General features: G+C 50.1%; 2 protein-coding genes across 5 annotated transcripts in view; one reads left to right on the forward strand and one right to left on the reverse strand.

Moving 5' to 3' along the window:
- Positions 1–6,990: 6,990 nt before the first annotated feature.
- Positions 6,991–12,439, forward strand: CYP17A1 (cytochrome P450 family 17 subfamily A member 1; the record flags this gene model as incomplete). Its single annotated transcript, XM_081241470.1, has 8 exons — positions 6,991–7,400; positions 8,866–9,004; positions 9,209–9,438; positions 9,849–9,935; positions 10,325–10,540; positions 10,864–11,033; positions 11,541–11,644; positions 12,153–12,439. The coding sequence occupies exons 1-8, from the start codon at positions 7,104–7,106 to the stop codon at positions 12,437–12,439; spliced, it is 1,530 nt and encodes a 509-aa protein (XP_081097596.1). The 5' UTR covers positions 6,991–7,103.
- A 6,542-nt stretch (positions 12,440–18,981) lies between these two features.
- Positions 18,982–23,542, reverse strand: part of WBP1L (WW domain binding protein 1 like) — a 60,102-nt gene continuing 55,541 nt past the window's right edge. For all 4 annotated transcript variants that reach the window (XM_081228570.1, XM_081228572.1, XM_081228573.1 and 1 more), the window contains one exon: positions 18,982–22,653. In XM_081228570.1, the coding sequence (XP_081084696.1) occupies positions 21,917–22,653 (737 nt within the window). In that variant the 3' untranslated portion in view covers positions 18,982–21,916. The remainder of the gene's footprint in view (positions 22,654–23,542) is intronic.

The raw sequence follows: 23,542 nt of genomic DNA on the forward strand, positions 1-23,542 counted from the left end.
GAAAAATACACGAGTCACAGGTATGAAATGTACAGTGGGGGGAATTTAGGCCATAATTATGTAATATCTTTGTATGGTGATAGACTTACCATAATTAGACTTACCGTGGTGATCATTTTGAAATGTCTAGAAATATCCAATCACTATATTATGTAACAGGAACTAACACAGTGTTGTAGATCAATTATACTTCAAAACAAACAAACTCATAGAAAAAGAGATCAAATTTGAGGTTACCAGAGGAAAGGGTAGAAGGAGGGGTAATTAGATGAAGGTAGTTAAAAAGTACAACTTCCAGTTATAAGATAAATAAATATTGGGTTGTGGACTTTCCTGGTGGCACGGTGGTTAAGAATCCACCTGACGCCAAGGAGAAACTAAGCCCGTGCACCACTACTGAGCCTGCGCTCTAAAGCCCACGAGCCATAACTACTGAGCCCATGTGCCACAACTACTGAAGCCCGGGTGCCTAGAGCCTGTGCTCCGCAACAAGAGAAGACACCGCGATGAGAAGCCCGCGCACCGCACCAAAGAGTAGCCCACGCTCACTACAATTAGAGAAGGCCCGCGCACAGCAACGAAGACCCAATGCAGCCAAAAGTAAAAAATAAATAAATAAATTTATTTTTTAAAAAATAGTGCTTGATGAGGACTTATAGACCAAAAAAAAAAAGAATCTGCCTGTCAATGCAGGGGACATGGGTTCGATCCCTGGTCTGGGAAGATCCCACATGCCGCGGAGCAACTAAGCCCATGTGCCACAACTACTAAGCCTGCACTCTAGAGCCCGTGAGCCACAACTACTGAGCCCTTGTGCCACAACTACTGAAGCCCGTGCACTAGAGCGCGTGCTCTGCAACAAGAGAAGCCACCGCAATGAGAAGCCTGCACACTGCTTCGAAGAGTAGCCCCCACTCACTGCAACTAGAGAAAGCCCGCACACAGCAACGAAGACCCAATGCAGCCAAAAATAAATATAAATAAATAAATAAATAAATAAATATTAGGTTGGCCAAAAAATTTCATTCAGGTTTTTCTGTAATCTGTTATGGAAAAATCCAAATGAACTTTTTGGCCAACCCAATATTAGGATGTAATGTAAAACATGAAACATATAATAAACACTGCTGTAAGTTATATATAAAAGTTGTTTAAAAAAAGAAAGTTGTTAAGAGAGTAAATCCTAAGAGTTCTCATCACAAGGAAAACATTTTTTTTCTATTTCTTTAATTTGTATCTACATGAGGTGATGGATGTTCACTAAACTTACTGTGACAATCATTTCATGACGTATGAAGCCAAACTGGTATGCTGTATGCCTTAAACTTATACAGTACTGTATGTCAATTATATCTGAATAAAATTGGAAGAAAACAAAAGGACAAATGGGGGAAAGGCTGTCCGAAGAAAGAGTCCAGTTTAGGTAAGGCAGGAGGTAGAGAGAACATTCTATAGCCAGATAAGGAAAATAAGGAAGTATGCTTGGACTTCCCTGTGGTCCAGTGGCTAAGACTCCACGCTCCCAGTGCAGGGGGCCCAGGTTCGATCCCTGGTCAGGGTACTAGATCCTACATGCTGCAACTAAGAGTGCACGCGCTGCAACTAAAGATCCCGCATGCTGCAATGAAGATCCCTCATGCCGCAACTAAGACCCAGCACAGCCAAATAAATAAATAAATATTTTTTAAAATAGCATCTATTTGTTAAAAAAAGGAAGTATGCTTGTTCTAGAAACAAAGAATACCAGAGGAGTCAGGGGAAAGGTTTTGGAGAGAAGGAGAAAAGCAATTGGATGGGTGGAGCAGAAGAATAACAAAGAAAGATGGGGATGGGAATAAGTGAGGATGCAGGGAACCTTGAGTCAATGGTGAAGTCACTGTTGTGAGAAGCTGATGCAAGCTATGGATCCTCTCTCCAGAAAAAAATATATTTATACATACATGCAAATGTTGCATGCAATCTCAGGTAGGTCACAAACTCCATGGACACCCAACTTTTTAAATTTTTTAAAATATTTATTTATTTATTTTGGCTGTGCCGGGTCTTAGTTGCAGCATGTGAGATCTTTGTTACAGCATGTTTTTTAGTGACGGCATGTGGACTTCTTAGCTGCGGCATGCAGACTCTTAGTTGCGGCATGCATGCGGGATCTAGTTCCGCCACGAGGGTTCGACCAGGGATTGAACTCCGCACTGGGAGTGCAGAGTCTTACCCCCTGGACTACCAGGGGAGTCCCCCCAACTTTTTAAAGTAATTTTTTTTCTTCATGTGCATTTTATATTTTTTAATTTTTATTTTATATTGGGGTATAGTTGATTTACAACGTTGTTTTTAAAGTAAACTTTTTATTGAAGTATAATATACATGCAAATAATTGGTTTCCCACTGAAAGTGAACTTCCCTATGTTACCAGAAACCAGATCAAGAAGCAGAACATCACCTACTCCTCAGAATCCCCGCCCTGAGTCCTCTTTCAGTCACTAACCATCCCGCAAGGGTAACCGATATCCTGACTTCTATAACCATAGACCAGTTTGATCTGTTTTTGAATTTTATATAAATAAAATCATAATGATGCATTCTTATAAGTCTGGTTTCTTTACTCAATATTATGTTTGGGTAGTTCATCCATGTTGGTGCATGGAGTTGCAGTTCATTCATTCTCATGTCTGTATCATATCCCACTGTATGATGTATGACAATTTATCCATTCTACAATCCATAAATATCTGGGTTTGGGACTGTTACAAATAGTGCTGCTGTAAGTACTCTTGCACATGCCTTTTGGCGAACATATGTACACATTCTGTTGGTTATACACCTAAGAATAGAGTTCCCAGGTCATAGGTTCAGCTCTAGTAGATAATGGGTCTTATGTTTTGACAAGGAACAAGGAAAACAGGGATGCAGGGGAAGTGGAATTCATACAAGCTTTCAGCCTGAATTCTAGTATAAAGTTATACAAGATGTTTTGCACTGATCATTTATCAATACTGAGAATGAAATAAAACCACAACAATCAAAGACTGGATGAACAAACCCAAGGGGAGATTCACTGAAAAGATTAATAAAACTTCTGACAAGTCAAGAAAAAAATAGAAAACGTAAAATTTTAAGAAATATTAATTGCTAAAATGGACTCAGGAAGACTCAGAAGAGTTAAGGAGACTAATAATTATTGAAGAAACCAGAAAATTACGTTAGAGAATTCTCTCTCCAAAAAAAGCACTAGGACCTGACACTTCTCATGGTCACCTTTCCTTAGTGCTTCAAAGAATAGATAATTCCCATGCTATTTAATCTGCTTTAGGACATAGAAAAAGATGGAAAGTTTCTCCAATAACTTTATAGAACTAGCAAAATCATAATACCAAAACTTAACAAGGCATAAATAAGAAAACTACAACCCATTTTTTCATATGACTAAAGATGCAAAGGAAAGAAAATCCTAGGTAAATTGCAAAGAGAATCCAATTCTGTATTAAAAGAAGACACTCTGGATGAGTTATTATTATTCTAGGAATGGTGGGATACCAAGAAATCTACCAATATAATGCATCTCATAAATAATTCAGTATTTGTCAGAAGTCTTTAAAATATGGGGCTTCCCTGGTGGTACAGTGGTTGAGAGTCCGCCTGCCGATGCAGGGGACACGGGTTCGTGCCCCGGTCCAGAAGGATCCCGCATGCCGCGGAGTGGCTGGGCCCGTGAGCCGTGGCTGCTGGGCCTGCGCGTCTGGAGCCTGTGCTCTGCAACAGGAGAGCCCACAACAGTGAGAGGCCCACGTACCGCAAAAAAAAAAAAAAAAAAAAAGAAAAAAGAAAAAAGTATCCATAGCCTTTGACCAACAACTCCACTTTTAGGATTCTATCCTAAGAAAATATAACAGTTATGCACAAAGCTTTCACCACAAGGCTATACCTTAGTGTTGTTTATATCAACAACAAAGACAAAAACAGAAAGAACACAATACAGGGTCAGCTAACCTATCCTCTACATATGAAATAACCTGTGACAATGAAATAATATGCAGCCATTAAAAATAATGTTGTAGGGCTTCCCTGGTGGCGCAGTGGTTGAGAGTCCGCCTGCCGATGCAGGGGACACGGGTTCGTGCCCCGGAACGGGAAGATCCCATATGCCGCAGAGCAGCTGGGCCCGTGAGCCATGGCCGCTGAGCCTGCGCGTCTGGAGCCTGTGCTCCGCGGCGGGAGAGGCCACAGCAGTGGGGGGCCCGCGTACCGCAAAAAAAAAATAATAATAATAATAATAATAATAATAATAATAATAATGTTGTAGAAAAGTCTTTAATAACATAGAAAAATATCCATGCCAAAAAAATGCAATATGGCCTCATGTAGGTTAAAAAATACGTTTCAAATTTTTAATTTATTTTTAGCTATCTGCATTCTCCAGATTTTTTGCAATTATCATGTATAACTTTTCTAATATGGTGATAAGGATGTGAAGCAACCATTTTTAAAAATTCCTGTTTCTTGTTTGTGACTGGGGGTGAAATGTCAGAGAATCACCTTGACATTCACTTTAGGAACAGAAAGTACTCATTCGTATTTCTCTACCAGCTGGTTGACCCCACTTAGGGCCCAGCCTGGATCACAGGCCTCCCCACTTCTCACCCAGCTGTCAAACTTTACACAAGATCTCATCCAGCCTACCCCAGCACTGATGCCAGATTCACCCTCCTCAAATACCACTGTACCCGTCACTTCCCTGCCGCAGAACTTTCAATAGCTCCCCACCCTCCCTAGCTTTCCAATTCAGGGCTCCAGAGCCTGATTCAATGTACCTGTCAGATCTTACTTCTCAGGGACGTCCCACAGCACACCCCCTTCACGTCTGTAGTCAGGGCCATCACCATCCCACACACATCGTGCCCCTTCTGGCCTCCACATATTTGACTCTGCTGCTCTCCCTTCCAGCCGTGCCCCTCCTCCCCCCTCCCCATGCCACTGCCTAATAAATAGTCCCAACTCTCCTTCAAGGCTTAGCTCAAATCCCCTTTCTTTCATGAAGACTACCCCAGCTCATACCTCTGACCGCAAATGGGCCTAAAAGTCTGAACAACATTTGAACTGTTGAAATAGTAGGCAAACAGTCTGGTTTACAAGGCCTTGAGGATTCATCTTCATCATGAGGTCCCCGCCCTGCTGCCTTCCTGCCTAATTCCAGCAGCCCTCACACCAGTCCATTCTCCTCAAAGTACAGACATTGGCAGATCACCCCCCGAGAGGGGCAGAAATTCCATCTCTCACCTTTGTGAGTCTCACTCAGTGAGTCCTGGTTGCCCGCCTGAGGACCCACCTCCTCTACGATGACTGACACCAGGAGTCACGCTGGTGATGACTGACACTGTCTTGGGACTGTGATCTTACCTGGTATTATCAAATCATTGATAAATACTGACTGAGCCACTGAAGGTTTGCAGCAGAAAATGAGGATTTTGTCTGTCAGGAAGAACCACTAATAAGAGTTCAGGAAAATGTAGGAAGGCCATTTTGGTATCACAAGGTTAAGAGTAAAATTGAATGAGTACTTACTCCGTGGCAGGCAGCACTTTTACGTGCATTATCTCACTGAGTCACAACAGCCTTAAGAAGTATATTCCATTCTTATCCCCATTATAGAGGAGGAAACTGAAACTCTGAACAGCTAAGTAACCATACAATTACTATATGACCCAGCAATTCCACTCCTAGGTATATACCCCCCCAAAATTGAAAACAGGGACCCAAACAGATACTTGTACACCAGCGGTCCCCAACCTTTTTGGCAGCAGGAACTGGTTTCGTGGGAGACAATTTTTCCACAGATGGCGGGGCGGTGGGGGGATGGGTCAGGCAGTAATGGGAGCGATGGAGAGCGATGGGGAGCAGCAGATGAAGCTTTGCTCACTCACCTGCCACTCACCTCTTGCTGTGAGGCCTGGTTTCTAACAGGTGGTTGGGGACCCCTGTTGTACACCCATGTCCATAGCAGCATTATTCACAGTAGCCAAAGGTGGAAACAACCAAAATGTCCACGACGAATGGACAAACAAAATGTGGTATATCCATATAACAGAATATTATTCAGTCATAAAAAAGAATGAAGTTCTGATATATGCTACAAAGTACATGAACCTCGAACACATTATGCTAAGTGAAATAAGACAGTCACAAAAGACCAAATGTTATATGATTCCACTTATGTGCAATAGGCATAATTCATAGAGACAAATAGAGATTAGAGGTTACCAGGGGCTGAGGGGAGGGGGAAAAGGGGAGTTATTGCTTCACTGGTACACTTTCTGTTTGGGGTGATGAAAACAGTTTTAGAAGTAGATAGTGGTGATGGCTGTACAACACTGTATATTCAATGCTACTAAATTGTACACTTAAAATGGTAAATTGTATGTTATGTATATTTTAACATAATAAAACTTTTTTTTTTTAAGTCGTATAGCTAGAAAGTGGTCAAGCTAGAATTTGAGCCCAAACCTTTCTGACTCTAGGGCCCATGCTCTCAATCCAGGAGTTTTACTCCCACTAGAAAAAGCAGCCAACCAGGAGCCAGGAGGGCAGGATTCGTGTCATCACCATCTGTGTGGCCTTATACAAGCCTGATCTTCCAAGGCCTCACTTTCCTCAGCTGTTAAATGATAAGATTGAATAGAATATCTTTGACAATCCTTGCTGGTTATAACAGTCCTGACAGTGTCAGCTATGCATTGATTGTGATTTTACAGCATGGAAAATCCCAAGCCTTGATTCCTGACCTAGATATCATTTGCTTCAGGCGCACTCTGGAGACATCGATGGACTGGGAGCGAGGGAGAGGGACCGGCTGTCCACCCCTTACCTAGCCCCTCCCCTAGGGGGCTTGCCCTGGAGTCGAGCCAGCTCTTGAAGAAGGCCTCCACTCCTCTCCCCATTCTGGGAGAGGGATCGGGCCTGGCTGTGCTCCAGGATAAACTTCCACAAGGCGAGCAATAACATAAAGTCAAGGTGAAGATCAGGGCAGTCCTTAAAAAGGTCTCCTTGCACCCTAAAGTGGCTGAAGCCACTCCACAGCTGTTTGTCCTGCCTGCCGCCACCCGGCCACCATGTGGGTGCTCTTGGTTCTCTTGCTGCTCACCCTCGCCTATTTATTTTGGCCCAAGACCACGGGCTCTGGTGCCAAGTACCCCAAGAGCCTCCCATCCCTGCCCCTGGTGGGCAGCCTGCCGTTCCTCCCCAGACATGGCCACCAGCATGTGAACTTCTTCAAGCTGCAGGAAAAATACGGCCCCATCTATTCCTTTCGTCTGGGTTCCAAGACTACTGTGATGATTGGCCACTACCAGCTGGCCAGGGAGGTGCTTCTCAAGAAGGGCAAGGAATTCTCCGGGCGGTCCAAAGTGGTAAGCAGTGCCTATCATCCCTCTTCTCTCACCACTCCCTGGGGATGTTCAGTTCTCCAGGCAAGGCCATGCCTGGAATGACACTTCCAGCTCCAACAACCTGTGATTCTTCCAAAAACAGACTGCCAGGGCCGTGAGTGGGAAGTGACCCCTTGGACCCCATCCAGCCTCTAAACTAGGCAGGAAGAATTAAAGGAAGATTTCATTTTCTGGGCTTCCAAGGAGGTGGGGTGGGGTGGGAGTGGTGGTTTGAGGGCGTCAGGGAGCCCTTAAAACAGTCATCTCTCCCGTGAACTGGATGATGATCTCTCTGAGCTTAGACTTCCATAATTAACTGAGTGCATAGAAAGCTCTTAGCCCAGTGCCCAGTGCAGGAAGTGCTCAATAAACGGCCTTGATGAATGCTGTTCTTCACATGGAAAAGCGGGGGGGAGTGATTGCTGTCCTCCGTGGAAAGTTGTGAGGGAGAAATACCCTGGCTCTTGGAGGGCTGGGATTGCTATTTTCCTGGAGCTTTCTCCAGCTGCTCCAGCCGCAGGGAGCTGACCCATGGTAGCACTTTGAGGGAGGTTGCTGATGAGCCAGCCTATCGAGCTTTCTGTTTTGCTCCTGGGGGGCAGAGGGGAGTGGGAGTTAACCATCCAGCAACACTGCCAGCCCCCCACTGCAGCACCCGGCTGCTGAGAACTCCCTTGAACATCCCGGGCAAGGCCCCCTGGCTGCTCACCTTTGGTCAGACCAAGGGTTGACTCTTTTTACCTTGGACCAGTCAGCCAGGTCTGCGGGCCAACTATCCCCCTTCCAACTCTGATGAGCTCCTCTCTCCAGAGCAAAGAGGAAGGAAGAGGCTAGTCAGATGGGGTTTGCAGGTCGGCGGATAGAAGAGGGGAAGTTTGGGAGCTTTATGGTTTGGGGGGGGTGCCTCTGAGAAGAGGCAGCTTGGCCCAAGTCCAGACTGGGTGGACAAGAAATCTGCACTCTCCAGATGCGGCCCTGGGGTGGGCACACAGCCTGGCAATGGAAGGGTAAACTAAGGGTGGCTGAGCTGCTGTGCCTTTAGCAGCCTCCGCCCCCCGAGGGCCCAGGGAAAGGCAGGGGTTCGGGCTGTCCTCGGTCTCTGCTCTTGTTCCCGGGACAGGCACAATTTAGAGAGTTCATCCCATCCACAGCTGCCTTCCCCTGGTCAGAAACTGATGAGAAAAAGAGGCTCAGAGGCCACCTGTCACTGACCTGAACCCCAGGACCGCTGCATTCTAATTCAGTGTTCTTTTTCTCCTCACTCTGTCTCTCTGATGGAGTTGGGAGTGTGAGGCCATAGGTTCTGTCCTACCAAGGCCTTACAGTCATGCCGGAGTGGAGCAGGGAGGTCCCACGCGGAGGCGGAACGGCAGGTACCTGCCTTCTTCCCCAGGGCTAGGACCAGTGGATGGTGTCTGATTCCTATGTCCTTTCCTGCTTTCCAAAGTTGACTCTAGACATCCTGTCAGACAACCAAAAGGGCATCGCCTTCGCCGACCACGGTGCCGTCTGGCAGCTGCATCGGAAGTTGGCACAGAACGCCTTTGCCCTGTTCAAGGATGGCAACCTGAAGCTAGAGAAGATCAGTGAGTGCCCAGCCAGCCCTGGGCTGCTGGAGGGAGAAGAGGTTTGGGAGGGGAGAGGGTTCTGGATGATTCCATCTAGCATTTTCTTGGCTACCGCTGCCATCTACTGGACATCTGCTCTCTGTCCTTGACTAAGATGGAACTGGTAGAGAGGGGGGTGAGGGGCGCTCAATTCCCCACCCTCACGCCCCTCTCTCCCCTCAGTTAATCGGGAAGCCAGTTTACTGTGCGACTCCCTGGCTACCCGGCATGGAGAGTCCATAAATTTGTCGGAGCATCTCTCTCTGGCGGTGACCAACATAATCAGCTTTATCTGCTTCAACTTCTCCTTCAAGAATGAGGATCCTGCCCTGAAGGCCATATACAAGTTCAATGATGGCATCCTGGAGGCTCAGGGCAAGGAGATTTTGTCAGACATATTCCCTGGGTTTAAGGTGAGGGTGAGGCCGGGCCCCACCGTCAGATCTCAGCAGATCCTGACAGCACCCCCAGTTCTTCTTCCCTCTTCCAGTTCAGCTCCAGACCCACTTTTTTTTCTGACCACCTCAGCCACAGTGACCTCTACCTCCTCTGACTCTTAAAACCTTGCTGCTCCTCTACAGAAATCAGTTTAGCTTTTAAATTATGCATTTGAATACTCATGATAACGGCTCTCGTTTATTCACCAATTGCCACGTGCCAGTACCAGCGCTCCACAAGCATTAATCATGCATTTCCCTTGGAAGTGGGTTTTATTTATTTAAGGCTGGGTCCCTAGCCAGCCTTCCATTCTGGCTGAAGTTTGGGGTTAGAGTGGGAACTCTCCAGAGACAGAAAGATAGGATTTGACATTTCTACTTTGCAGATTTTCCCCAGCAAAGCCCTGGAAAAGATAAAGAGTTGTGTTCGAATGCGAAACGAATTGCTGAGTGAAATCCTTGAAAAAAGTAAGGTAGGTGATGGAGAAGAGATGATGAGTTTAGGTGGAAAGCATCATGAGAGCAGGGTTGGGTCCATTTTGGACACTGTAGGATCTCTTGCACCTAGCAGAGAGCCTGGCATATAGTAAATGCTCAATAAAAACTGACTCAACTAATGAATAGGCGTGGAAAAGTGAGGAATTGAAGAGGATCCTAGAAGGGACTTGTCTACTCCCCAGATTTAAAGAGGGTCCAGCGCTTCCTCCTACTTCCACAAGCTCATGGGTCCTGACTAGCCTCACTCCACTCCCTCACTTCCAAGTGGGAGAAGGCTTTGTATCTACAGTCTGGGGTGAGAGTATGGCAGGGGTTGCAGATGGGGCTCCTTCCTCATCACTGTCTCCCAATCTCACCCAACCAGGAGAACTTCACCAGTGACTCCATCACCAACTTGCTGGACATACTGATCCAAGCCAAGGTGAACGCAGACAATAACAATGCTGGACCAGACCAGGATTCAAAGCTGCTTTCAGATAGACACATGCTCACCACCATAGGGGACATCTTTGGGGCCGGCGTGGAAACCACCACCTCTGTGATAAAGTGGATTGTGGCCTTCCTGCTACATTATCCTCCAGTGAGCTTCTCCCTACCCCAGCCTTCCCAACCACTCTTGACCCCAGCCAGACTCACCTCTGCTCCAGAGAGGGAGGAAGAGACTATACCCTCAGGACTTCTTTGCAGGATGAATGGGCTGCCGCACCCCTTACCCAAGCAGTGGTTGGCTCTGGCCCTTAGGCGGAGCTGCCCCGTCTTCTGGAAACAAAGCCTGGGCTCGCAGAGCCACCACTGGGAAGGGTCTGGGCCAGCTCTTCTGGACGTGACAGTAGGATTCTGCTAAGCCCTTGCCCCTCCCGGGCTTAAACACCCTGGTAACATCCACCCTGTTCTGGCCCTCAGTTGAAGAAGAGGATCCAGGACGATGTCGACCAGAATATAGGTTTCAATCGTGCACCAACTATCAGTGACCGGAACCGCCTTGTCCTGCTGGAGGCCACCATCCGAGAGGTGCTTCGAATCCGGCCTGTGTCCCCCACGCTCATCCCCCACAAGGCTATCGTTGACTCCAGGTGTGCCTTCCCTCCCGGTAACATCCAGCCCACCTGGTCCCTCCTCCATCACCCCACACCCCCAGCTGGCTACAGTCAACCACTGACTACTAATCATCCTACCCATGACCCTATTGACCAATGTGTCTACCACCGACACCCACTGACTAATCCACAGATCTACCTGACCTCCCTCAGAGGCTGCCTGCTGCCACGTGGAGACATGTGGTGTGGGATGCTCCTATCCAGTCCAATAGCCACAACACACATACATACGCACAGGCACCAGCTCAACATACATACCCGTGGGCCCTGACAGGCCCACAAGTGTTGATACATAAGTGCTTGTCAGGAGGAGAGGGCTGGATTCATAGTCCACCTGGTAGAAGCTGGGGAAAAGATAAGGGAGTGGAAAATAGGGAGTAAAGGGCTCTTTTCCCCAAAGTGGGGGACCACAGAGGCTTGGGGCTGAGCAGGTGGGGAAGGGCAGTATTCCAGACCCTCTTTTCCTCTCCCTCCCTGGGGCAGCATTGGTGACCTTACCATCGACAAGGGCACAGATGTTGTGGTCAATTTGTGGGCCCTGCATCACAGTGAGAAGGAGTGGCACCGGCCCGACCTGTTCATGCCCGGTGAGTCCCTGTTCTGTCCTGCTCCCTGGCCACACAGCCACCTCTGTGCCCACCTTTCCAGCACCACTTCCCCTCTGCTGCGCTTGCTACTAGCAAACTCCTGACTCCAGCTACGTGGACCTGTTGACACCCCCATCCTACGCTAGACTTAGCCAGATTCTTCACAGCTGGGTTCCCACCTTCTCCTTCCACCAACAGCAAATCTCCTCCTCTAAGAAGCCCTCTAGGCATATGTCTCCCGTGAAGTCAGCCCCCTCTCCCCTTGGATGGTGGCATTTTCATCTGTTAATACGCCTTCTTTCCATCTGTCCTGAATATTCCATCTCCTCTGTGTGATTAAGGGCTACCTGAGAGCAGGGCTGTATCTCTCCTCAGACTGGGACCCCCTCCCCCAAGTAAGGTGGTCCATCTTCTCAGGCTGGGGTCCCCTGGGCAGGAGCATGTTGCCCCCGCCTCCTCTGCTTACTCCTGCCCTGGGCCCTGACTTGACACCTCCCCATGTCCACAGAGCGCTTCTTGGACCCCACGGGGACCAAGCTCATCTCGCCATCATTAAGCTACTTGCCCTTTGGAGCAGGACCCCGCTCCTGCATAGGTGAGATGCTAGCCCGCCAGGAGCTCTTCCTCTTCATGACCTGGTTGCTGCAGAGGTTCGACCTGGAGATCCCCGATGACGGGAAGCTACCCTCTCTGGAGGGCAACCCCGGTTTAGTCTTACAGATCGATCCTTTCAAAGTGAAGATCAAGGTGCGCCAGGCCTGGAAGGAAGCCCAGGCCGAGGGTAGCACCTCGTGACTCCGCCCTGTGTGACCCCACAGCACGGAATTAGAGGAGCTCCCCCACCTTCCCCAACCATTCCTCCCTCCTCCCCGCCCACTCTGCCTTCTTTTCCAGCCTGCAGCCCTGGCAGTGCTGTGAATAAACAGTTGTGGGGTTTTTTTTTCAGAAGGTCCCTGAGCAGCTCATTCGTTTGTTTGTTCACTCATTCTTTCAAAGAGTATTTTATTGAGCACCTACTACGTACCACTCACTCACTCACTGTCCCTGGACCCTCAGGCTCCCTGGTCTTACATGAGGCTTACATTCTAGTGAGGGCTGACAAATGAGCATTTCAGAGACTCATAAGTGCTTTGGAGGTGCTGGTGATGTGAGGGGAATGGCAGGGGTGGGGGGTGGCCACTGTGAATGACTGATTGGGAAAGGCGTGAAGACGGGGGGGGAAGGTGTCCCATGCTGAGGGAGCAGCAGGTGAGCAGTTCTCAAGGTAGGAGAGGTCATTCAGTCTAGAGCAGAGCCAATGAAGGGAAGAGTGGTCCCTGATGAGGTCAGACTGCAGGCAGGGCCAGGTCCCATGGAGTCTTTCTAAGTAGCAGGAAGGAGTTTGGGTTTCTATTCCAAGTATGAGAGGACGTCACAGAAGGGTTTACACGTTCAAGTGGAAAGGTCTGGTTAATATTTTTAAAAGATCACTCGAGTTGCTGAGTAGACACTGGTCTGCAGAGGGATGAAAGTGGGGGCCCTGGGGAGGAGGTTGTGCTGGTCCCGGACAGCAGGATGCTGGTGGCTTAGACCCTGGCGACAGCAGTGGAGATGGCAGGAAGTGGTGGGATTGAGTTTACATTTTGAAAGCAAAGCAGACCATGTTTGCTTTGATCCACTCATCACTGCATGCACCTCAAAGCTTTGGCTCTGGGGAAGTGTCTATGATCCATAAACTCAACCCACAACTACCCATCCCTCTCGTCTTGGTCCCCAAAGACTGGTAGGTCTCCTTTTCCTCATTCTGTACTGGGGTAAACACCACCAGGAAAGGGCTTCCACGGCAGCCTCCCGCTGAAGTGCCCAGGCTCTGCCCCTGCTCCCCACCCCCAAACCCCAGGAAGTCTGTAAATGCCTCACTAGAAAATGGAGCCCAGACTTCTTCAAACCTTGGCCACTGGCCAGTCCGCAAATGAAAGGTGTCCTGAGATGCCCTGGGAGAAACTGACCCTTGCCCTTTAGCCTAGAGAGAGGCCTCAACCCCAGCTCCCTGGCGCCAGCCAGACCAGGGTCAGATCATCAGCGACCTGGTCCTTCCCTTCTGACTGGAGGAGGGCTCTGGATGGGCCGGCAGGGCAAGCCTGAGACTCCGCCTGGCCAAGTTCCAGGGAGAAGAAATCAAGGGAGCCCCCGCAAGGAGGGAGGGCCAAGGCTTTCCACCACAGCAGCCTCTTCTTCCTTCAAAGAGCTTTGCTAATCCAGGGGTAGTCGACCATTCCCCACTGCCCCCCAACTCAGTGCTGGCCTTCACTGGCCCGTGACCCTAAGGCCTGGCTAAAGAGCCCAGAGGAGTCGGTGGGCAGCCGTGGCTGACCCCAGCCTCCATCACGGGGAGGCCTAGAGAGATCCTGCCACCACAGTGAGCTGATGAGAAAGGGGTTAAACTGGAGGTGGCGCCCTCCTTCTCCCGGGTTCCTCTGTCCCCACCAGCTGCTCGCTGGTCCAGAGCCAAGCTACCCTCAGCTCAGAGCAGAGGGGAGCTGACCGGCTGGAGGAGAGTTAATTTCTCCAAATCTCCTCAGAATATGAAAGGCATTTTGCGGACTAGTGAGGAAGAGATAAACAACATCCCTGTAGAAGCAGTGCATGAGTGTAACTGGGAAGGAAATATCCACTCTCCTTGATTCAGACCATTGAAGAGCAGGGAAATGAGAAGCTAACCCTTCGTTATGAAGACGAGAAACCTGAGGGCCACTGGGGGCAGGTGTGTGTGGGGTGACTTGCCCTAAGTCACCCAGCGGCCAAGCAGCAGGGCTGGGACCAGAACCCGGGATTTCAGTGACGCAGGATGAGGAGCCAGCATGCTCACTCACAGGTCTTCCGCGTCTGTGCAGAAGGGCCTGAGTGTCTGGCTGGGGAGAGTACAAAGCTGAGCATCCTTTCAGGAAATGACCTCGTGAACTCTGACTCCTGCCCAAACTGCCCTTCCCCTGCCTGGGAGGCCTTTTCCCACCGGCCTAAATCCTTTTAGCCCTCAGCTTCTGTTCATTGGTGTGGAATCGCAGTGCGCCTGAGCACCTGCCTGGGCTGCAAACGGGTGTGGTGGCCCCAGGGGATGCTGCCACCCCTGCATCTCTGGAATTCAAGACTGAGCCCTCTTGTGTTCTTTTGGCTGCACGTCAACCTGACAAGTAGGTTACACACACAAGAGGAGTGAGTCAGATGCTCTCAATCACTTGGCTAATTGGTGCAGTGGTAAAAGAACTCTTAACTCCTTATGCAGAAGGAATTCCAGATCTTTGGCAAAGCTGAAAGGTCTTCATCAAGACCCCACAGTCACCTTTTGAGCCTCAGACTGCCCTTAACCAGGGCAATGGTGTAATGGTAAACAAACACTGAACAACCAGTTCTCTGGTGCTGGTGGTAGGGAACAGCCTTGATTTGTAGTGTTTGCTGATCACTGTGGTGTAAACATTCCCACCATGGATGTTCTGGTTGGCCTCTGGTGGCCACAAAGCCTGCAGCAAACGAGGAGCCCTCCCTCTAGTCATGCTCAGAGGGATGAACACCCATCTCAGGACAGGAACCCAACCACAGAGGCTAGAGAGGGGTGGGGAGAGGCCTGCAGGAGGAGGCCCCAGGTTCTGGGCTCCAGGCTCCCCAGTTTCCTAGCTCTGGATCTTAGGCTCACCGCTAGCTTCTCATTTGTAAAGTGGGGTAACTTACCACCTGTGCTGCCATCGTCTGAGGTTCTGGTGAGGATGAAAAGTAGAAAGGGCTGTGTGAGCTGGAGGGTTCCACACTGCTGGGAGTTACAGAAGATGAGAGGTCAGGCTGCGGGAGCAAGTTTTCTTTCTTTCTGTCATTTACAGACCGAGTGAGCGTAGGCAACTTACTTGGCCGCCTTAAACCTCGGTTTTCTCATCTGTAATATGGGTGGCTGAGATGTGTGTCGAAATAGCACCACCAACCCAGAGCGTTGCTGAGAACAAAATATGGACCTACATCTTGTGTTCAGTGCCTTGATAAATACTGGCTTTATTACCATTGCCCATATCCAGACCCACAAAATAAGTCCCTCTCTAAGGGTTTTACACAAACCTCCCAAAGGCCACCAGCTTGGTCAGGAAGGAGAGCAGGTATATCCGGATGGGTCCATCTGCAGGACAGTACCACCAGGGATGCCCCCCTTGCAGCTCCAGATGGCCCTGCCGGTTGCCCCCTCTTTCTCTCCGGAGCCAGGGCAGGCTGGCAGCTGGGAAGTGGGTGGAGACCCCAAAGACAAATTTCTCAGGGTTCCAACACCAGGGTGCTTTGTAACATTTTCCAGTGGGATTGGGTTTCTTGAGACTTCTTGGTGAGAAGACATGCAGTGGAAGGTTAAACTGTGGTGAGACGCACATTATACAGTGAGGAGAAACTTCAGATCAAGCAAAAATCCTCTCTCCCCTTCACAAGCCACAAAAGCTCTTTTTTAAAAAGTCTCCTCTGAGGAAGAGCAAAACACTCTTGCAAGGAAAAGACACAAAGAAGGTCCAAATAACTCATTATTTTACAATGTTTCCAAGGGGTTACACCCTCGCTGTGGAGGTTAACACTGATCTGAAGCAGGTACCACCTGCCATTTCAGCACTGAGGGGCTCTGGTAGGTAACAGCTGGCTGGGTGTGGGGCCTCTGGGGGGCTTACGACGTGGCAAGGGGAGAGGGGTGAAGAGGGGATAAAGTACGACAGCTCCTGAGAAAAGTGTCTGCTTTACCTGCCACCACGTTACTCCCCTGGCTCAGCGTACCCTTCTCTGGTTCCCTCTCACCTTTGAAAAGAAATTAAAAGTTCTTCACGTGGCTTGTGAGCACCAACAGTACAACTCTTCACTAGTCTGGCCAGCTAGTTAATTGCACGGGCTTCGGAGTCAACAGATGTGGGTTCTAATCCTTGGCTCTACCACAGCTCCACCAGCTGTGTGACCTTGGACTAGTTAATTAACTCCTCTGAATGCTTCATCCCCATAAATAAAGCGGGAATAATTACCGTCCATACTTCAGAGGGCTGCTTTGAGGCTAAAATGAGAAAACGTAGGTAAGATGCTTATACGAGACCTGGTGTTATATAAACAGTCAATAAATAAAATAAGGACAAATTAAAATCTTTTTATTACCAGCTTACCTCTCCAGCTTCATCTCCTGTCACCTCCCAGAATGCAGTTACCTAGAGGGATTAAATTGCTCACAGCTTTAGACATGACACCGCACTCTCCCGTTTTAGGCATCCTACGCTTTTTTGTGCTTCTCACACAGTAGGCACACAGTAGGCACTCAATAATCTGCCAATCAAACGTTTGCCTGGAATTCCCTTTACACCTTTCTCCACCTGGCAAGCTCAGTTTAGAAGTCCCTGCTCCAGGAAGGCTGCCCTGAACCCCCAGGTGGGCTACATTCTCTTCCACAGCATCCTGTACACACATGCTTCATGGTATTTACCACGTGCTATTAAAACCGTTCATTCTTCCTCAGTAGAGCATTATTAGCTCTTCTAAAGAGGGGCCAGGTCTAAGGCATACTTGCATCCCCAACACTTGGCACACAGTACGTGCTCCATAAATGCTCAGCTCTTAAGTAAGGCCAGCCACTTGTCCCAGATGGAAACTGCATCCCTAACACCTCCCAAGACCCACTACCCTTCCCAGCAGCTTCAGGTTTCCAGCAGGTTCAGTCAACAGTCAGCCAAACCCACTTCCTGCTCCTTCTCCTGAGTTAAACCTTGGTTTTTGCCCTCTGGCTGAAAATAGAGGAAACTGGAGAAGGGGGAGTTTCTTGAAATTCCTGTTCATCAAAGCTACTGTTCGTGCTTCAAGGCACTGGTACTGTCTCCACCTCCTGGTCACCTGGGGCAGTAGAGACAGCAAATGCTGTACCTTGTTAGAGAAATCAGGAACTCAGGGACCCAGGAGCCTGGGGTGGGCCCTACAGACCTAGGCAGTAAGCGTACACGTACAGCCTCTGGTATGCAGCTTGTAAGAGTTGTACCATTTTGTTTTTGTGCCACTCAAGACATTAGCTTAAAGACGGTAAGAATGAGGTACTCTGCCAGTTCTTTCCTGCGGCTTTAGAACAGAACTGTCCTTTAGAACTGTCTTTCTAGATGCTAATATGGCTCCCCTGGGGTTGCCTAGAGGAGCCCAACAGTTTAGAAGGAACTAGGCAGAAACCATCCCACTGGAGTCACTGAAGGGCTGGGGCTGTGTCCTCTGGCCCAGGGTCAGATGGGGGTGGGCGCACGCCTGGCTTACACTGGACTCTCAGACACCACAGGGCTGACTGCTGGGCAAACCCGAGGGCTAGAGAAGACAATGCTTTCTGCCAGCATCCCCTGGCCCATCAGGGAGCACTCCACCTGGGGAGGCAAGGACTCCTCACGGGAGGGTTCTGAGGATGCTCATCATTCTGCTTTGCCCACCTGCATGTGGCCCAAAGAGAAGTCTTGCTGGGTGGGGGTTCCGCTTCCTGGGTAGAGGCACAAGGCTGTTCCTTCCCACAGCCTTGGAACGGGGACCTAACACCTGACTCAGAGTGCTAAGAGAACAGTCTTAAGCAGAGGCTAAAATGACAATGAGTCTTAGGAAAGGCTCCCGGGCCCACGATGGCAGATATTGGCACCTGCTGGCTCCCACATCACCTAAAAATCAGTTCTGAGGTGCCTGCCTAGAATGCAAGCCCTAAACTGCCCCCCTGCCCCGACTCCTCAAGCTTCTCTGCAACAGTACTGCTCACTTCGTCTCAACCCGCCTCACACTGCCGGTTGGCTATTTCACAGGAGTTTGTTTTGTCCTCTCCACTATAATTTAACTTCTAGAGGCCAGGGGCCTTGTCTTACACGTTTCTTCCACATTCTCCTCAGCATCCAGCACAGCACTGGGCACAAAGAGGGGACTCCAGAACAAGTATTTCGTGTGTTAAATTCCAAGGCCAAGTGCCCACCCACAATTCTATCTTATCAATAAAAGACATCTCCAGGAGGGCATGCTTCCTTTTCAATGTCATGTCTTAGCTTTGGAGTCTCTGACAAAACTTGTTTCTGTTTTGGGGGCTCTGATTTTAACCTGTCTGTGGGACTTTACAAAGTACTCAGAAGTATTTTCTTGGCAGAGAGAGGGTTTGGGTGGAAATGCCTCAGGGCAGAGAGTGCCCTCGGCAGCCATTACCCAGCTTGCCCTCGGCCCAGGAGCCTGTCCTCAACTTCTCTCAGCCTCTGTGGGGAGAAGGGAAGAGCACTTGAAGTGAGGAATCTCGAGGTGCGACTCCCTGAAGTCTGAGGAGGAGGAAAAAGGGACAAGCGCTGCAAGGAAGAAGAGCAGTCGAGTTTCGGGGATCGATTTTATTTGGGCTTCTCACAGTGGTTAGAGCCACTCCGTCTTCAGAACAATCACAGCACAGGAAATGCGTCACCGAGACTGCCCAGAAAAGTCTGACCAGCTGAATCTTATTGCTTAAAATACACATATTCACAACAACTGACAAAAGGTGATGTGCCTCACACGGGAATGTGTTAGCATTTGCAAATCTTCCGACTGTAGCACCAAACCCTCGACCAACCCCTTTCTTCTCGTTCACCTGGGACACCAGACTCCCTCAAATCTCCCCGGCCCCCTCACGAGTCCTTCAGCTCCCTACTTCCGTCTTTCGTCACGCAGGGCAGCCTCGTGTAGCAGGGGCCAGACTGTGACGCTGGACTCAAGCCCAGCTCCACCCGTTGCGTTTTCTTCTTCTCGTGCCTTTTGGGTTGGATGCTGCAGTGAACCCAGCAGTAAACACGTGGACCAGTTCCCCACTCTGACTGGAGAAGGAATCCTGAGAGGGCCAGAATCCATCCCTTCGACCAGTTAACTCAAGCAGGGTTCATTTTGGTAAAACTTGATCTCCTTTGAGACACTTCAGTGAGTTGTTTGAGACGAAAACAAAAAACAAAAAACAAAAGGTGGCAGGAAAGGCATCTGAGGGCTGTGGCACACTTCTGCCCACTCTCGCCACACATCGGCCACGCGCTGGACCTCAGCAGAGGGAGGTAAGCCCTATGGCACTGTGGTGGCCGCCAAACCCTCCTGGCAATTCTGGGCAGGGCTGACGTCTGGGCCACAGCCAGTCCGAGCTTGACACTGAAGATCCAGTCCAGCTTCTGTCTGAGGTTCCACCCTGGCCTTCTGTCCCGAGCGGTTGTGGACACCCCCGGGGGCTGAGGCCGAGGGCCAGGAGCAGCCGAGGGAGGCAGACAGGCTCAGAGCACGTTTCCATTTACAAGGAGCAGATCACAGGCCTCTGAGCGTCCACGGAGCAATGTGCAAATTGCAGTGATGGGTAGAGTAAAACCTCTACTTGGAGCACAGTATCTCTGGCAAACGTGGGGACTGCCGCCGCCGACAGCGCTGCTGAGTACACCCAAGTGCACAGTCAGACATTTGCTCAGTAAACAGTAAATGCGTAAAATAAATTACCTTGAGAGGGCTGCGCCTGCTCCAAACGCGTGGGTAACGTGAGCAGAGTGGCTGCCGTTCAAAGTGTATTCACAGGAAAACAGGGCTGGGGGCTCACACACAACGGACAGACACACACAGGTTATCCAAAAAGTCACTGTATACGGACTGCACTTTGTTCAACATGGATTTTGGTTTTGTGGACTCCAAACTCAGACACTCGTTTGCCTCACAGCCTTGGATTTGTCTATTGTGTGTGTGTGTGTGTGTATATATACATATATACACACATACACATAAACACGTGTGTATTCATATATATACATATATATACCTTCCTTTCTTACCATAACATCAATGCCTAGTCTGAATGTCATCGTTCAAGAGTGGGGGAAGAACCAAACTCTTCATATGAACAGGGCTGGACAGGGAATGTTAGTTTCAGCAGTTTGCTTTCTCCATTCAGATTATTCCTATCAAAGCTCAACTGGTTTTTGAAGCCAAACTACAATAATAAGGATCCTGTGGTCCTTCAGGATGGCTGCCTTCACCCTCCTACCTGGGCCACTTAGACACTTTACATAGGCTACAAAAATTAGTGACCCCGCTCAAGGCAGGGCGGAGCAGGGAAAGGGCACGAAAACCACAGATAACCAAGGCATTTTTTTCCCAAATGGTCAGTTTGAAAAAACAAACAAATAAACAAAACAACTTACTCAGAATCAAGAGAAAATACTGTGTGAGAGTCAGGCTGCGGGACCGCCCTTTCTCAGGTCCCACAGCCTCCTCATTTGTTCATAGAGAACAGTGAGACGTGAAGGCCGGCAGACGTGTGCTCGGGATGGGGGAGGGTACTGATCACCTGTGGGCACAGATCAAAGGGCAGAGATGCGGAAAGCTGCACCTCTATCCACTGCCACAGCGCAGGGCCTCCTGCTCACCTGCAGAAGTTCCAGAGATAGCCCCCACCCAAGCCTGCACACAAAACATCTCCTTCTGGCTCAACTGTAGCCAGGACTCATTGAAGGCCAAGTTGGGGAAAAGCCACAAATTTTCCTTTTCCAAAACAGAATTCTTGCCTGCCCACGGGTCAAGTTCTTATTTTCAGCTCACTTCTGTTGTTGTTTTTTTTTAAAAGAAAAAAACCAAAGAGAAGGCAGGTGTAATTTTCCACACTTGAACCAGTCTGCGGCCAGCCAGGACCTGCTGGGAAGGGGCCCCTCCAGGATGCATCGTGCCACCTCGATCTCGTCACCTGGAATTTGAGAGCACAAGCCCTTTACCAACCCGCCACGCAACCGCCGGTCAGCTCTCATCCTCCCACAGGAGGAGCCCAATTCCGGCTCCGGAGACACTGGCAGCAAGGGGCGACAATCCCCGGACCACTGGGGCTTCACCCAGGGCTGAGACCTGCCACCTCTCTCAGACTGAGATGCGGCGAAGTTCTCATCAACTCACACCAGAACATGAATCCACTCCATCACCAAGAGTCACCTCAGGGCACAGTCTCATCCCCTCCTTGGGGGCTTCTGAAACGCACATCTCTCTGACCCAAGCAGGTAGTGACACGTGACTTGAAAAGAGGTAAGGGGGGACGGGGTGGGGTATGAGGAATGAGTCACAGGACAACTTCTCGGCCCTCCGTGACACTGTATCTATGGGGGGAGAGGCACCCACACCCCAAACTGTACCTTGAGATGCAGGAAAACGCAGGAGCAGAGGGGAAAAAAAAAAAAAAAAAAAAGGAACAGTCACTTAATGCTTCTCTCACGGTTCTCCCCTACCCTGGTTGCGTCGCCAAGTTCTCAGGCGCAGGCAGGGCCTGCTCTAGCTGGGGGAGCTGCTGCTCTGGGAGTTTGGGGAGTCCTGCTCGTTGATGGTGTTCAGCAGCAGGCAGGCAGGCAGCCGCGGCAGGTGGGGGTGCCCGGGCTCCCGGGCCTGCTCCTCGGAAGGCTGGCAGAGCCCTTCCTCCTCGTCGCCAGGGGGCCGCACGTGGCAGCTGTCGCAGAAGTCCAGGGGCCCGTCCAGAGCATCGTCGATGAGCGCGTTGAACTCTTTGAGGTCGTCATCATGGTGGCCCCGGTTGCACACACACACCTCGATGCCCGAGTCACCTGTGAAGCGGCGACGTCTGCCGGGCGTCTTGTCTTTGCTGTCAGGGAGGGCGCCGCCCTGCTCGGAGCTGTACTCTTTCAGCAGCTCCTCCTTACATTCGGAATCCTTGTCCAGGAAGGCCCCAGGGTCCACCTCCCCCAGGCCGGCCACAGAGCCGCTGGGCTCCATCCCGGGGGCTTTGGTGGCTGCTGGGTCTGCTGGCACGTCGGAGGGCTCAGGGTCAGCGATGCTCGGGGGTCGTGTGCTGCTTCTGCTGGGCCCGGACAAGGGGCTGCTCTGAGCCCCCTGGGAGCCCCTGGTGGGGTCGGCGCCCAGGGGGCTGCCGCCTGTAGGGCCACACTGTGCAGGCAGCTGCTGCTGGAGCTGGAAGGCACTGTATGGTGGGGGAGGAGTTGGAGGTCGGTTCACCACTTCCTCATAAGGAGGTAGTAAATAGTTTGGCAAAAACCCTAAAATGGGGAGGTAGGGAGGAGAAATTACTGCACTGGCAATTGTTCTAGGACAGACTGCAGGCTCACACTAAGCGTATGTCTCGTCCCACCCCCAGCATACCCACCGAGGGACGGCTACAGCTCTCTCAGGTGCAGGCGGGGCACAGGGCTGTGAACGACTTTGCAGAGAAACGGGGGCAGATTGGGAGTGACAGACTGTAGCTTCTGGAAATCTGAGAGCCCCTAAAGCTGCTTCACAGGCAAGGACTTCTGCTTGTCTGGAGTTAAGGCAGAGGGTTCAGCCAATGTGGTGAATGGCCAAGAGAGCTCTGCCTGCAAGGGACCTGTTTTCCACATGCACGCAAGTCTCATGTTTCTAGCTCAGACGGTGTCCTCCATCTGCATCCCATAGGCCTCAGGGTCAGGGACCCTAAGTTAAGAGTTTCCAGATGTGTATCATGAAGAGAGCCTTTTTCTGGGAGGCTGGAAAACTGTGTTGCCTCTCACCCTAGCGTGGCAGGAGGTGGTCTGGAAATATACACACCAAACCTCATCCTGATTCGCGTCAAGAGCGGGTGACTTACCAGTAAAGGGTGAGGGGCCTGTCATCAAGGCTTGTTAAGAACATGCCAGGGGAGTTATCTTTTGCTTTGAGGCACAGATGATCTAATTATAACAGTAATTGCTAGCATTTATTGAGCACTTACTATATGCCAGGCACTGTGCTAAGCACTTAACTCTTATAGGTGTGGAGTTCCAAATTTATGACTACTTTAGTCTGTAGAACACACAGCAGAATGGCTTTGGACAGGCTGCACTTCCGGGCCTCCACCGACCACTCGAGAGATCAGTGTAAGGAACCCCAGGGAGGGGCTTCCCTGGTGGTCCAGTGGTTAGGACTTGGCGT

The sequence above is a fragment of the Mesoplodon bidens genome (assembly GCF_964165515.1).
Source record: "Mesoplodon bidens genome assembly, chromosome: 1".
Lineage (NCBI taxonomy): Eukaryota > Metazoa > Chordata > Mammalia > Artiodactyla > Ziphiidae > Mesoplodon > Mesoplodon bidens.